Source organism: Schistocerca cancellata, chromosome 1 (genome assembly GCF_023864275.1).
Source record: "Schistocerca cancellata isolate TAMUIC-IGC-003103 chromosome 1, iqSchCanc2.1, whole genome shotgun sequence".
NCBI lineage: Eukaryota > Metazoa > Arthropoda > Insecta > Orthoptera > Acrididae > Schistocerca > Schistocerca cancellata.
Window position 1 is genome coordinate 223,609,210 of NC_064626.1, and position 12,570 is coordinate 223,621,779.

At 37.7% G+C, this 12,570-nt stretch overlaps 1 protein-coding gene across 1 annotated transcript in view; it reads left to right on the forward strand.

Moving 5' to 3' along the window:
• The window catches only part of LOC126169628 (uncharacterized), a 194,401-nt gene that overhangs the window by 105,658 nt on the left and 76,173 nt on the right, over window positions 1–12,570 (forward strand). Inside the window, exon 5 of the mRNA XM_049920657.1 lies at window positions 4,838–4,959. Coding sequence (XP_049776614.1) covers window positions 4,838–4,959 — 122 coding nt within the window. The remainder of the gene's footprint in view (window positions 1–4,837; window positions 4,960–12,570) is intronic.

Here is a 12,570-nt window from a genome sequence, read left to right on the forward strand (position 1 = left end):
TCAATCAACATTTTATATCCTCCTTACTTCAGCCATCAGCAGTAATTTTACTGCTCAAACAGCAAATCTCTCATTTACTAATCTAATTACTTCAACATCACCTAACTTAATCTGAATATATTCCATTACAATTGTTTTGATTTTATTGGTATTTTCTTATATTCTCCTTTTAACACACTTTATTCAATTCAGTCACTCTTATAAGTCCTTCTGTCTTTGATTGATTAATTGATTGGGGCGGGGGGGGGGGGGGGGGGGGGTATGGGACCAAATGGCAAAGTCATCAATCCCGTTTTCTGTCTCTGACAGAATTACAATGTCATCAGCAAATCTCAAACTTTTCACTTCTCCCTGAACTTAAATTTCTCTGACAAATTTCTCCTTGTTTTCCTTCACAACTTGCTCAGTGAGCATATCTCACTCCCTTTTCAACAACTGTTTCCCTTTCATGCCTCTTGACTCTTGTAACCACTGTCTGATTTCTGTAGAAGTTGTGAATAACCTTTTCTTTCCTGTATTCTACCCTTGCTTCCTTAAGAATTTCAAAGAGTGTATTTCAATCAATATTGCCAAAAGCTTTCTCTAAGTCTACAAATGCTATAAACATGGATATACCTTTTCTTAAGCCATTTTCTGAGAGAAGTTGTAGGGTCAGTATTGTCTCGCATGTTCTTACATTTCTCCAGAAACCAAACTGATCTTTCCCGAGGTCAGCTTCTACCAGTTTTTCCACTCTTCTGTAAATAATTTGAGTCCATATTTTGCATCCATGACTTATAAACTGATAGTTCAGTAATATCCCAGGAGCCTTGTTTCAACTTAAGTATTTCAGTGCTCTGTCAAATTCTTCTTGCAGTATCCTATTTCCCGTCTCATCTTTATCTGTTTCCTCTTTCCTTCAAGTATTGCCTTCAAGTTAATTTGTCCGTACATTTCAGCATTCCCTTCAATGTTTAGTGCTGGTTTTCCATCTGAGCTCTTGACTGTCATACAGCTGCTTTTCTTATCTCCATAGGTATCTATAATTTTCCTATAGGTAGTATCTATCTTTACCCTAGTTATACACACTTCTACAGCATTGCATTTGTCCTCTAGCCATTCCTGTTTGCCATTTGCACTTTCTGTCAGTCTATTCTTTAGATGTCTGTATTCTCTTTTCCCAGTTTCATACACTGCATTTTTGTACTTTCTTCTTTCCTCAAGTCTCAAAGTTACCCATTCGTCTTGTACTATATTCCTTTCCCCTGTTTCAATCAATTGTCGTCTAATGCTCCCTTTGAAACTCTCAACACCCTCTGTTTCTTTCAACTTACCCAGGTTCCGTCTCCTTAATTTCCTACCTTTTTTTTGCAGTTTCTTCAGTTTTAATCCACAGCCCATAACCAATAAATTACCTTGGAAGTCCACATATGCACCTGGAAATGTCTTACAGCTTAAAATCTGGTTCTGAAATCTCTGTATTATGATTATATAATCTCTCTGAAACCTTCTTCTGTCCTCGTCTTTTCCACATATGCAAATGTCTGTCATGATTCCTAAACCAAGTGTTGGTGATGATTAAATTATGATCTGTGCACAATTCTACTGTGCAATGTCTTACCACATTCCATGTTCTCCTACCATTTTTACTTTTCTTCCATTTCCTTTCCCTTAACTATCTGCATAATTTCCTTCACTGCATCATACTTTTCTTCAATCTTTTCCTCATCTGTAGAGCTAATTGGCATATAAGCTTGTACTACTGTGGTGGGTGTTGTCTCATGTCTATATTGGCTACAACAATGCATTCACTGTGCTGTTCATAGTAGCTTACATGCATTTCTATTTTCTTATTCCTTATCGGACCTACTCCTGCATTAAGCCTGTTTTGTATTTATAACGCTGTATTCCCTGACCAAAAGCCCTGCCATCAAACTTCACTAACCCCCCTATACCCAACATTAACCTGTTTAATTCCCTTATTAAATTTTCTAACCTACCTCTCCAATTAAGGGATCTAACATTTCACACTCTGACCCATAGAGTGCCAGTTTTGTTTCTCCTGATGAAAACATCCTCCTGAGAGTCCCCACCCAGAGATCTAAACACGGGATTTTTTTAGCTCTGGAATATCTTACCCAAGAGGATACCATGACCATTTAACCACATAGAACAGCTGCAGGCCCTCAGGAAAATTAACAGCTGTAGTTTCCCCTTTTTTTCAGCCATTCGCAGCATCAACACAACAGGGCCACATTGGTTGATGTTACAGGCCAGATCAGTCACTCATCCAGACTGTGCCTTTGCAATTACTGAAAAGGCTGCTGCCACTGTTTAGAAAACCAGATGTTTGTCTGGCAGCCTCTCCACAGATATCCCTCCATTGTGATTGCACCTACAGTATGGCTATCTGCATCACTGAGGTACACAAGCACACTATCTCAGCAAGGTCCACGGTTCATTGGGGGTGTTGCAAGTTGTTTACAGAAGAATGAAAAAGCTAGTAGAATTTGACCTTGGGGAAAATCAGTTGGCTTTGAAGCTTAAAAAAGACAAGCCAAATTTTATAGCATTTGTAGAAAGCTTTTGGCGATATTGAATGGACTATACTCTCTTAAATTCTGAAGGTATCAAAGATAAAATACATACAGCAAAAAGTTGTCTCAGGTAGTACAGAAAACAGACAAAAGTTATAAGAGTCACAGAACACAAAATGGATGTAATAACTGAGAAGGGATGAAGCAGTGCTCGGCTGCTTTATTTTCTTCGTTTGTTGTCCTCGTGTTGATGTGCTGTGTAGCTACACTGGGTGAAAAATGGGTTGTGGATTCTGACACTGACTACTGTAAATAATGTAGCCAACAGATGCACAGTTGTGTTTCACAGTCTTTTACTTCCACTTTTCACCCCCCCCCCCCCCCCCCCCTCTCCCCGCGCAATAATATACAGTTATTTGGCCAGTGCACTACTGTTCTAATTTCTGATAAGCCTCATTAATAGTTAGCAGGTGACCAACCACATACTGCTAAAATAGTTTCCTGCTGTACATCAATGAAAGATATTAACTAGGAATAGTCAAAATAAATTGGAAAATCAATTACATACATAAAACTCAGCACAAAATTAGTTCTGGTGTTATATTCTTTAACACTAAGGGCCAGCCTTTCTCTTTTATGAAAATGCAGGATTATATTCACACATGTTAATGATAAGTAGTTAAAATTTAAAAAAACAAATTTAAGGAGGCAGATGGCAAAAGGGCAAGAGGGGAAGTAAAAATATCCCAGCTTGCTTTGTCACAGGGTTCATGGGGGGGGGGGGGGGGGGGGGGGGGAATGGAAATTCTATGCTTTGCTGGCAATGTTGTAATATTGTCGGAGATGGAAAAACACTTTGAAGAACAGCTGAGTGGAATAGATAATGTCTTAAATGACAGTTATAACAAGAACATTAACAAAAGTAAAACAGGATAATGGCATGTAGTTGAATCAAATCAGGTAATACAGAGAATAAGATTAAAAAATGACACACTAAAGGTAGTCAACCAGTTTCATTATTTGGGCAGAAAAATAACTGATGCTGGCCGAAGCAGAGATGATATAAAATACATAATACAAATATTGAGGAAAGCATTTCTAAAAAATAGAAATTTGTAAAGAGAAATTTGCTAACACTAATACGGACCTAAATGTTAGGAAGTCTCTTCTGGACTGTAGCTTTGTACAGAACTGGAAGATGGATGATAAACAGTTCGGACAAGAAGAAACTGAAAGCTTTTGAAACTGATGCTGCGGGAGAACACTGAAAATCAGATGAGTAGATGGAATAACTAATGAGGAGCGAGCGAACTGAGTTTCGCAGGATCTCTGTTTGGGGAATCCATGTTGATTTTTACAGAGGAGCTGTTCATTTCCCAAGAACATCATAATTCTTGAGCATAAAACATGTTCCATAATTCTGCAACAGATTGACGTCAACGATATAGATCTATAATTGTGTGGATTTGTCGTACCGCCCTTCTTAAAAACGGGAATGACTTGCACTTTTTTCCAGTCATTAGGTACCTTTCGTTGCTCAAGCAATCTACAATAAATTACTGCTAGAAGGGGAGCAAGTTCAATCTTTATAGAATCTTATAGGTATCTCATCTGGTCCTGAAGCCTTTCCACTGCTAAACGATTGTAGCTGCTTTACAATTCCGCAATCGGATATCTCAATATCTGCCATTATGATGTTTGCATGGCGATTGAAAGGAGGTACAGTGTACAATCTTCCACGGTGAAACAACTTCGGAAGATTGAATTCAATATTTTGGCCTTCTCTCTGTTATCTTCCATTTCGGTGCCAGAGTGGTCGCTGAGAGAATGAATAGATGGTTTTGACCCACTTACTGATTTTAAATACGACCAAAATCTCTTAGGGTTTTTACTCAGTTCAGTTGACATCTTATTTTCGAAATCATTGTGATTTATCTTCTTGTCTGGCTTCTTGAACGTTGTTTGGTAGGAGAGCAAGGTCATCAGCAAATTGCAAGCAGTTTAAACTTATATCACTTTTTACACTTCCAATTCTTACGTTCTTTAGGGTATTCTTGTGCCAGTCTCTCATTATACACTCCAGTGCACAGTTGAACAGTAATGATGATAGACAGTCATCTTGTCTTAAGCCTGTTTTTCTGAGAATTGGTTGGAAATTTATCATCCAAATTTCACTTTTGATTTGGTGATGATTAGAGTAAGTTCTACTAGTTTTGAAGTTTGTGTTTAATTACATTGAGTGTGTTAACACAAAAAAACTTATGATCTTTGAGACTTCAGTCCATAAAATTTGAATCAGTGATAATGTTTCTTTCTTTCAGATACTCAGCAGTTGTCTAAACCATTGGCACACACATCTGATAGCTGTTTATATGAAGGTTCTTCCTCTCATACCTTCAATAACTCTAGCAATGACGCTGAAAATAATTCACAACATGAGAGAGTAAGCATTTTTTCCAATTTAACATTTCTAATAAATGTTGAAAAGATAGTATGTTGGATTAATAACTAGAAATAATGTGTATTAATAGGCCATACAGTTCATATGAAGGGGCATTGACATGAAGTATGAGAGATGTTACTACTTCTCTCTCTCTATGAGGGTAAATTATACATGTGTTTATGCTAGTGAAGCAACATTAACTGGTGAGCTGATAAGTTTATAATGTTGGTATTATGATTATTGAAATCAGATGAGATGTATCATTTGTGAATTTACCGCCCCTTTTGTAGACTTTTGCTGTGACCAATATGTTATTAACATGCTTCAACTTCATTCAGCAATGAATTTCATTTGTTTTCGTACCTCAACTACAGAAAACAAATACAAGTATTCATTTTTGTGTAAATTTTTCTGTCAAACCATGTGTGACAAATGTGGTAGTTGCCGTAGAAATCTGAAGGAAGGGGTATTCTGTGAAGACTGTGGGTTATGGTTTCATTGGGGCGAATGTAGTGGTGAGGAAACGTGGGTAGCTAAAGAGGCTCTTCCATGGCAATGTAGGTTATGTAGAAAAGATAGAAAAATCACTGAACAAGAGAAAAAAATTTATGCCCTTAAGGCCGAATAAGAAAACGCAAATTTGGAATTATGTAGGTTAAGGGAGACAAAAGATGGGATGCTGGGAAAAAGAGGCAAGCATAGGGCAAAAAAGGGAAACTGTTGAAAACACTTTTGAAATTCAGTTAGTTTGGCTTTCTATTTGAAGTATTAGAGGAAGGGCCACATCCAGATGTAATTGAATGTAGGTTGAAACTGAATATTATCTTAAAGAAAAAAGACAGGTTGGGATCAAATCAGAATAGGAAAAGAAGAATTCTGCTTCTAGGTAGCAGTCATGGGAGGGTTGTAAGCCAGCAGCTTCAGAAGAAATTGGGTGCACAGTACCAGGTCACAAGTTTTGCGAAACCAAGTGCTAGCCTTAGCCAGGTGACAGAAAACTTAGGTCAGCTAGCAGGGAGTTTGAAAAGGAAGATCAGATAATTATATATGGGAGACCCAAAAACAACGTGGCTATGAATCCAAGACATAGTAATAGGAGTGGCCTGGATAAAATAGGAGCAGAAACTGGACACATAGATGTAGGCTTTGTGGAGGTCTTTCAGCACCATGAATCAGTCCTGGGTAAACACTGTTGTAAGGAATGTTAAAGTTGAGCTGAACAGGATGTTCCTGGCACCAGCAAAATGTCAAGTAAGTGTTGTTCCAGTTGATGCTATTGACAGATGGGGATACACTACACGTGGCCTGCATGTAAATAGGAAGGGGAGAGATAAGTTCACTTTGCAGATACTGTAATGGGGCCTCCAGTCACACAAGGGATGATTCCTGTGGGTAATCGGACCAGGCAGACAGGTTTTTTTAGGGTAAAGCCAAAGTCCAGGCAGACAACAATGAAGAAAAATAGAATAAAAGAAGCTTCATGTACAGTAAATGGGGATAAAGCTAATGCTAGTATCAACTCATTTCATCAAAATGTCAGGAGAATAAAAAATAAAGTATATGAGCTGTTCGTGTGTTTAGATGATCTCAAAAATAAGAATGAGTTTGATATAATTTGTCTGTGTGAACACCATGTAACGGTGGGGATGAATAGTGTCAGGATCAATGGGTATAATTTAGCATCTTACACTTGCAGATTTAGCATGGATAAAGGAGGAGTTGCCATTTACACAAAACAAGGGTATAAATACAAAACTGTAGAAGTAAGCAAATTTTGTGTTGATCAGCACTTTGAAGTTTTTGCATGTGAACTACAGCTAGATAATGTGGTGTTGATATTAGCAACAGTATGCAGGTCCCCATTAGGTGATTGGGAGGTATTCATAAAAAAAGTTTGACTCTTTATTACACTGTCTGTCAGACAAAAAGAAGAAATTATTAATCTGTGGTGATTTCAATGTAAATTTTCTAAGTAATTCTGATAGGAAAAGTGAACTAGATATGTTGTTAATATACTACTTAGAATCAGTGATCACTATAGCTCAAGACAGTAGGACTTTAATAGATAATCTATTCCTGCAGCAAGAGGATGTAAAACGTAACACTTGTTTTCCCTGTGATAAATGGATTATAAGACCATGACGCACGATTGATTAACTTACAAAAATGGTTCAAATGGCTCTGAGCACTATGGAACTTAACTTCTGAGGTCATCAGTCTCCTAGAACTTAGAACTACTTAAACCTAACTCACCTAAGGACATCACACACATCCATGCCTGAGGCAGGATTCGAACCTGTGACCGTAGCGGTCGCGCAGTTCCAGACTGTGGCGCCTAGAACCCCTCAGCCACTCCGGCCGGCGATTAACTTACAAAACCTAGCAGAATGTACAGTTCAGAAATCATTAAGTAAAAGTGTAGGATTGCCCAACCACTTCAGAGAAAGTTTAAGTAATGTTAATTGGGGAGATGTATATAATGAGCCAAGAGCTAATGATAAATCCAACGTATTTCATGATAAATTTATATCCTTTTTTGAACATAGCTGTCCCAAAAAAAAATTACTAAATGTAACACCAAACAGTTTTCAAAGAAACCTTGGATTACTACAGGTATTAAAGTGTCTTCAGAAGGAAAAAGAAAACTGCACGAGACAGCAAGGCTTAATAAAGACCTGGAAATAATTTTACACATAAAAATTGTTGTAATGTATTGAGAAAAGTTGGCAGAAAATCAAGAGATATGTATGTTAGAGATGAAATTAAAAGCTCTGGCAAAAAAATCAAATCATTATGGAATGTTGTTAGAAGGAAGACAAGAAAAGTAACCACTAGGGTAGGTAGTATTAGTATTAAAGAGAATGAGAGCCTCTTAACCAACAGTACACAAGTAGCTAATGTATTTAACAACCATTTCTTAAGTGTAGGTGAAAAATTGGTGAGAATAGTCCAAAAGGAAAACCCAAGCAGAACATGGAAGAGTTAGTTTTGAGAAATTTTAGCCAGATTAATTTTCACCTAACATCATCTTGTGAAATAAGGAAAATCATTAAATCTTCAAAAAATAAATGCCCATACAGTGTGGAGCAGTTGCAGCTGATATTCTGAGTTGCATATGTAATGCATCACTAAATCAAGGTATTTTCCCTGACAAGTTAAAATATACCATTGCCAAGCCTCTCTACAAGAAAGGGGACACCACAGATGTCAATAATTAGCATCCGGTATCCATGCTTACAGCACTTTCAAAACCGTCGAGAAAGTAATACAGCCAGAGTGGTTAGCTATTTAAACAGTAATGGGATACATAGCAAACCACATTTCGAATTTCAAAAATGCTGTTCCACTGAGAAAACAATATACAGTTTCATTGCCCAATTTAAATAGTAAAATGTCAGCAATAGGAATTTTATGTGACTTATCCAAAACATTTGATTGTGTGAACCATGACATTATGTTACAGAAATTACAATTCTGTGGTATAAATGGAACAGCATGTGAGTGGCTTAAGTCGTATCTACAGAACAGGAAGCAAAATGTTTCTTTACATGGTTTAAGTGATTTAAGGAAGTTTGCCACTTCACATATTGGGGTGAAAATACATTAGGTGTTCCTCTGGGTTTGATCATGGGTGCCCTTCTGTTCTTGATATATCTGAATGACCTCCCTTCTAAGCTAAACTGACACTGTTTGCTGATGATACAAGCATCATTATTAATCCAGCAAAAGAAAGTCCAGTAGAAAATGATACAAATAACGTCTTTGGAAAAGTTATTAATTGGTTTTCTGTGAGTGGGTTAGCTCTGTACTCTGAAAAAACACAGTGCATCCAATTTTCTGCTGCAAGGAGTACAGTTCCTTCAATAAATATAACACATCAACAGAAGTCAGTAGCCACGGTAGAGCATACTAAGTTTCTGGGTGTACATATAGATGAGAATCTTAATTGGAAAATTCATATTGTGGATCTCCTGAAGTGACTAGGTTCACCAACTTTTGCAATCAAAGTAATTGCCAAATTTTGAGGATATAGAAATTAGTAAACTAATACAGTTCACATAATTTCACTCTCTAATGTCATACAGAGTAATATTTTGGGGGAACCCAACACTTACGCAAAAAGTATTCGTTGCTCAAAAGAAAGTGGTTAGAATAATGTATGGGTCATTGTCGCACATCTTGTAGGCATCTGTTTAAAAAGTTAGGAATTCTTACGACCACCTCACAGTATATTTACTCAATAATGAAATTTGCTCTCGACAACATGGACCATTTTAAAAACCACAGTGATATTCATGATTATAATACCAGAAGAAGAAGAAAGATGTACTTTATCCTCTACTTAACCTGTCTTTGGCACAGAAAGGGGTAAAATGTGCTGCTGTAAAACTTTTCGATGAATTACCAGATGAAATAAGATGTCCGATAGATTGCAGTAATAGTTTCAGAAATAAATTGAAACCATATTTTCTTGACTACTCCTCCTATATGAGGTGCATTCAAGTTCTAAGGCCTCCGATTTTTTTCTAATTAACTACTCACCCGAAATCGATGAAACTAGCATTACTTCTCAGCATAATCGCCCTGCAGACTTACACATTTTTCACAACGCTGACGCCACGATTCCTTGGTAGCGGCGAAGGCTTCTTTAGGAGTCTGTTTTGACCACTGGAAAATCACTGAGGCAATAGCAGCACGGCTGGTGAATGTGCGGCCACGGAGAGTGTCTTTCATTGTTGGAAAAAGCCAAAAGTCACTAGGAGCCAGGTCAGGTGAGTAGGGAGCATGAGGAATCACTTCATAGTTGTTATCACGAAGAATCTGTTGCGAAACGTTAGCTCGATGAGCGGGTGCGTTGTCTTGGTGAAACAGCACACGCGCAGCCCTTCCCGGACGTTTTTGTTGCAGTGCAGGAAGGAATTTGTTCTTCAAAACATTTTCATAGGATGCACCTGTTACCGTAGTGCCCTTTGGAACGCAATGGGTAAGGATTACGCACTCGCTGTCCCAGAACATAGACACCATCATTTTTTCAGCACTGGCGGTTACCCGAAATTTTTTTGGTGGCGGTGAATTTGTGTGCTTCCATTGAGCTGTGACTGGCGCTTTGTTTCTGGATTGAAAAATGGCATCCACGTCTCATCCATTGTCACAACCAACGGAAAGAAAGTCCCATTCATGCTGTCGTTGCGCGTCAACATTGCTTGGCAACATGCCACACGGGCAGCCATGTGGTCGTCCGTCAGCATTCGTGGCACCCACATGGATGACACTTTTCGCATTTTCAGGTCGTCATGCAGGATTGTGTGCACAGAACCCACAGAAATGCCAACTCTGGAGGCGATCTGTTCAACAGTCATTCAGCGATCCCCCAAAACAATTCTCTCCACTTCCTCGATCATGTCGTCAGACCGGTTTGTGCAAGCCTGAGGTTGTTTCGGTTTGTTGTCACACGATGTTCTGCCTTCATTAAACTGTCGCACCCACGAACGCACTTTCGACACATCCATAACTCCATCACCACATGTCTCCTTCAACTGTCGATGAATTTCAATTGGTTTCACACCACGCAAATTCAGAAAACGAATGATTGCACGCTGTTCAAGTAAGGAAAACGTCGCCATTTTAAGTATTTAAAAAAGTTCTCATTCTCGCCGCTGGCAGTAAAATTCCATCTGCCGTACAGTGCTGCAATCTCTGGGACGTATTGACAATGAACGCGGCCTCATTTTAAAACAATGCGCATGTTTCTATCTCTTTCCAGTCCGAAAAAAAAAAAAAAACGGAGGCCTTAGAACTTGAATGCATCTCGTACTATAGATGAATTCTTAAATGGGAATAAATAAATCTATAGCTGCACTTGACACGTTCCACATCATAACGATTACTGTGAGATTGATCAGTGGAACACGTAGCTAACTAACTAACTAATTAATTAACTAACTAACCCCCTGTTGGGAATTGCTAGTGCAGTGACTATCTGTACACTGCTAGTATGCCAGTATTTATAAATTTGTAACTTGCTGCCACGTGGTGAACATCTGACATACTGTTAGGATTGTTCTAGTCAACTTGCAGATAACTGATACCATTCTTCACTTTCATTGTACATTGACAGTATGTTGAGAGTTTGGCAATTGAACTGTAGAGCATACACAAAGACAAGAAGTAGTGTACTCCGCTTGGTGTGTGTCGAAGTTGAAGTGTGGTGTTGACAGTTATCACCAACTCAAGATTTGCCCCACTTAATAGGAGTTTAGTTGTAAACTGCATAATATATTTTGCGTACAGTATACAAAGCATTCATAAATTTCCCATCACAAGCTCCTGGAACAGGTAACAGCCACTGAATAGTTTATAATTTGAATAGGAAACAATGTAACAAGACTTACAGGAATTGTTATCAGCCACAGGAGCAAACACATGAAACAAAGTGTTTTACTATCCTACAACTGCTGCATACAGAATGACAAAACTAATAAATATAATAAGAGTCAGCAAATTGCTGTTGCTTCTTCACCTATGACTCTTGGCCAAGTGAAACACATTCTTTTACTTGTTTTTTCATGTAACATGTACTTGGGTTCTTGTTCAAATCATTTTCTATATCGTGGCCTCCAGTATAAAAGTAATGTAGAGATACAGTTTACGAATGAGTAATCAACTTTAACTATTTAAGTTGACAGTTATTTCTGTCCTGTTGCTTGTAAATTGAAAGTTTTTAACTGGAGTCTTTAAGATGTTGTTAGGATTTGTTTCATAGTTTGCCTGTTAGAAAATGGCATAAAGCAAGATTCTGAAGAAAGCAGAAGAGTTTGGATAAATGTTTAATCAAAATTAACACAGGCAGTTAGTCTCCATAACCTCAAAAACATTTCAGATTTTAATTAAATGAAACATCAAGTTTACTGTTACCAGTCACCGTTCGAAAATTGCCTTGATTGCCTGACTGGGCAGATTAACTTTAAATGCAAACATTTTAGGTTAGGTTTTACCGTGACTGTTATTGACATTAACTGAAACAACAAGTTCACTGTTACCATTTACTTTTCTATTATAACAACAGGAAAATCTGAAATACTTTAAATGCGAACATTTTAGGTTAGGCTTTACCGTGACTGTTATTGATATTAAACGAAACAACAAGTTAACTGTTATTAGTCGTGACTGGTAACAGTAAACTTGTTGTTTCATTTAATGTCAATAAAACTCATCGTAAAGCCTAACCTAAAATGTTTGCATTTAAAGCATTTCAGATTTTCCTGTTGTCATAATAGAAAAGTAAATGACTGAGAGGTCAGATAACCCCTCATCTTAAAGATAAAGTGATAAGTGGCATAAATATGAAAGTGATTACTGCTGATGTGTGGAAATTAAGAAGGCAAATGGGGCAAGCATGTGTGAATACAGGGATTGTTCCCAGATGTAAGGATATATAGGATTGTATTAGATGGAGGAAGATGGGATGGGGATAGGAGGATCATATAGATAGAGGGGGAACACTGAAAAAACTTAACATCAAAAGAAAAAAAAGAAATAAAGTGACCTTAGGATGATAAAAGGAAGTAACAAAGGAACCAAAAAAGAAGAGCTGGCTAGGAAAGCAAGGGT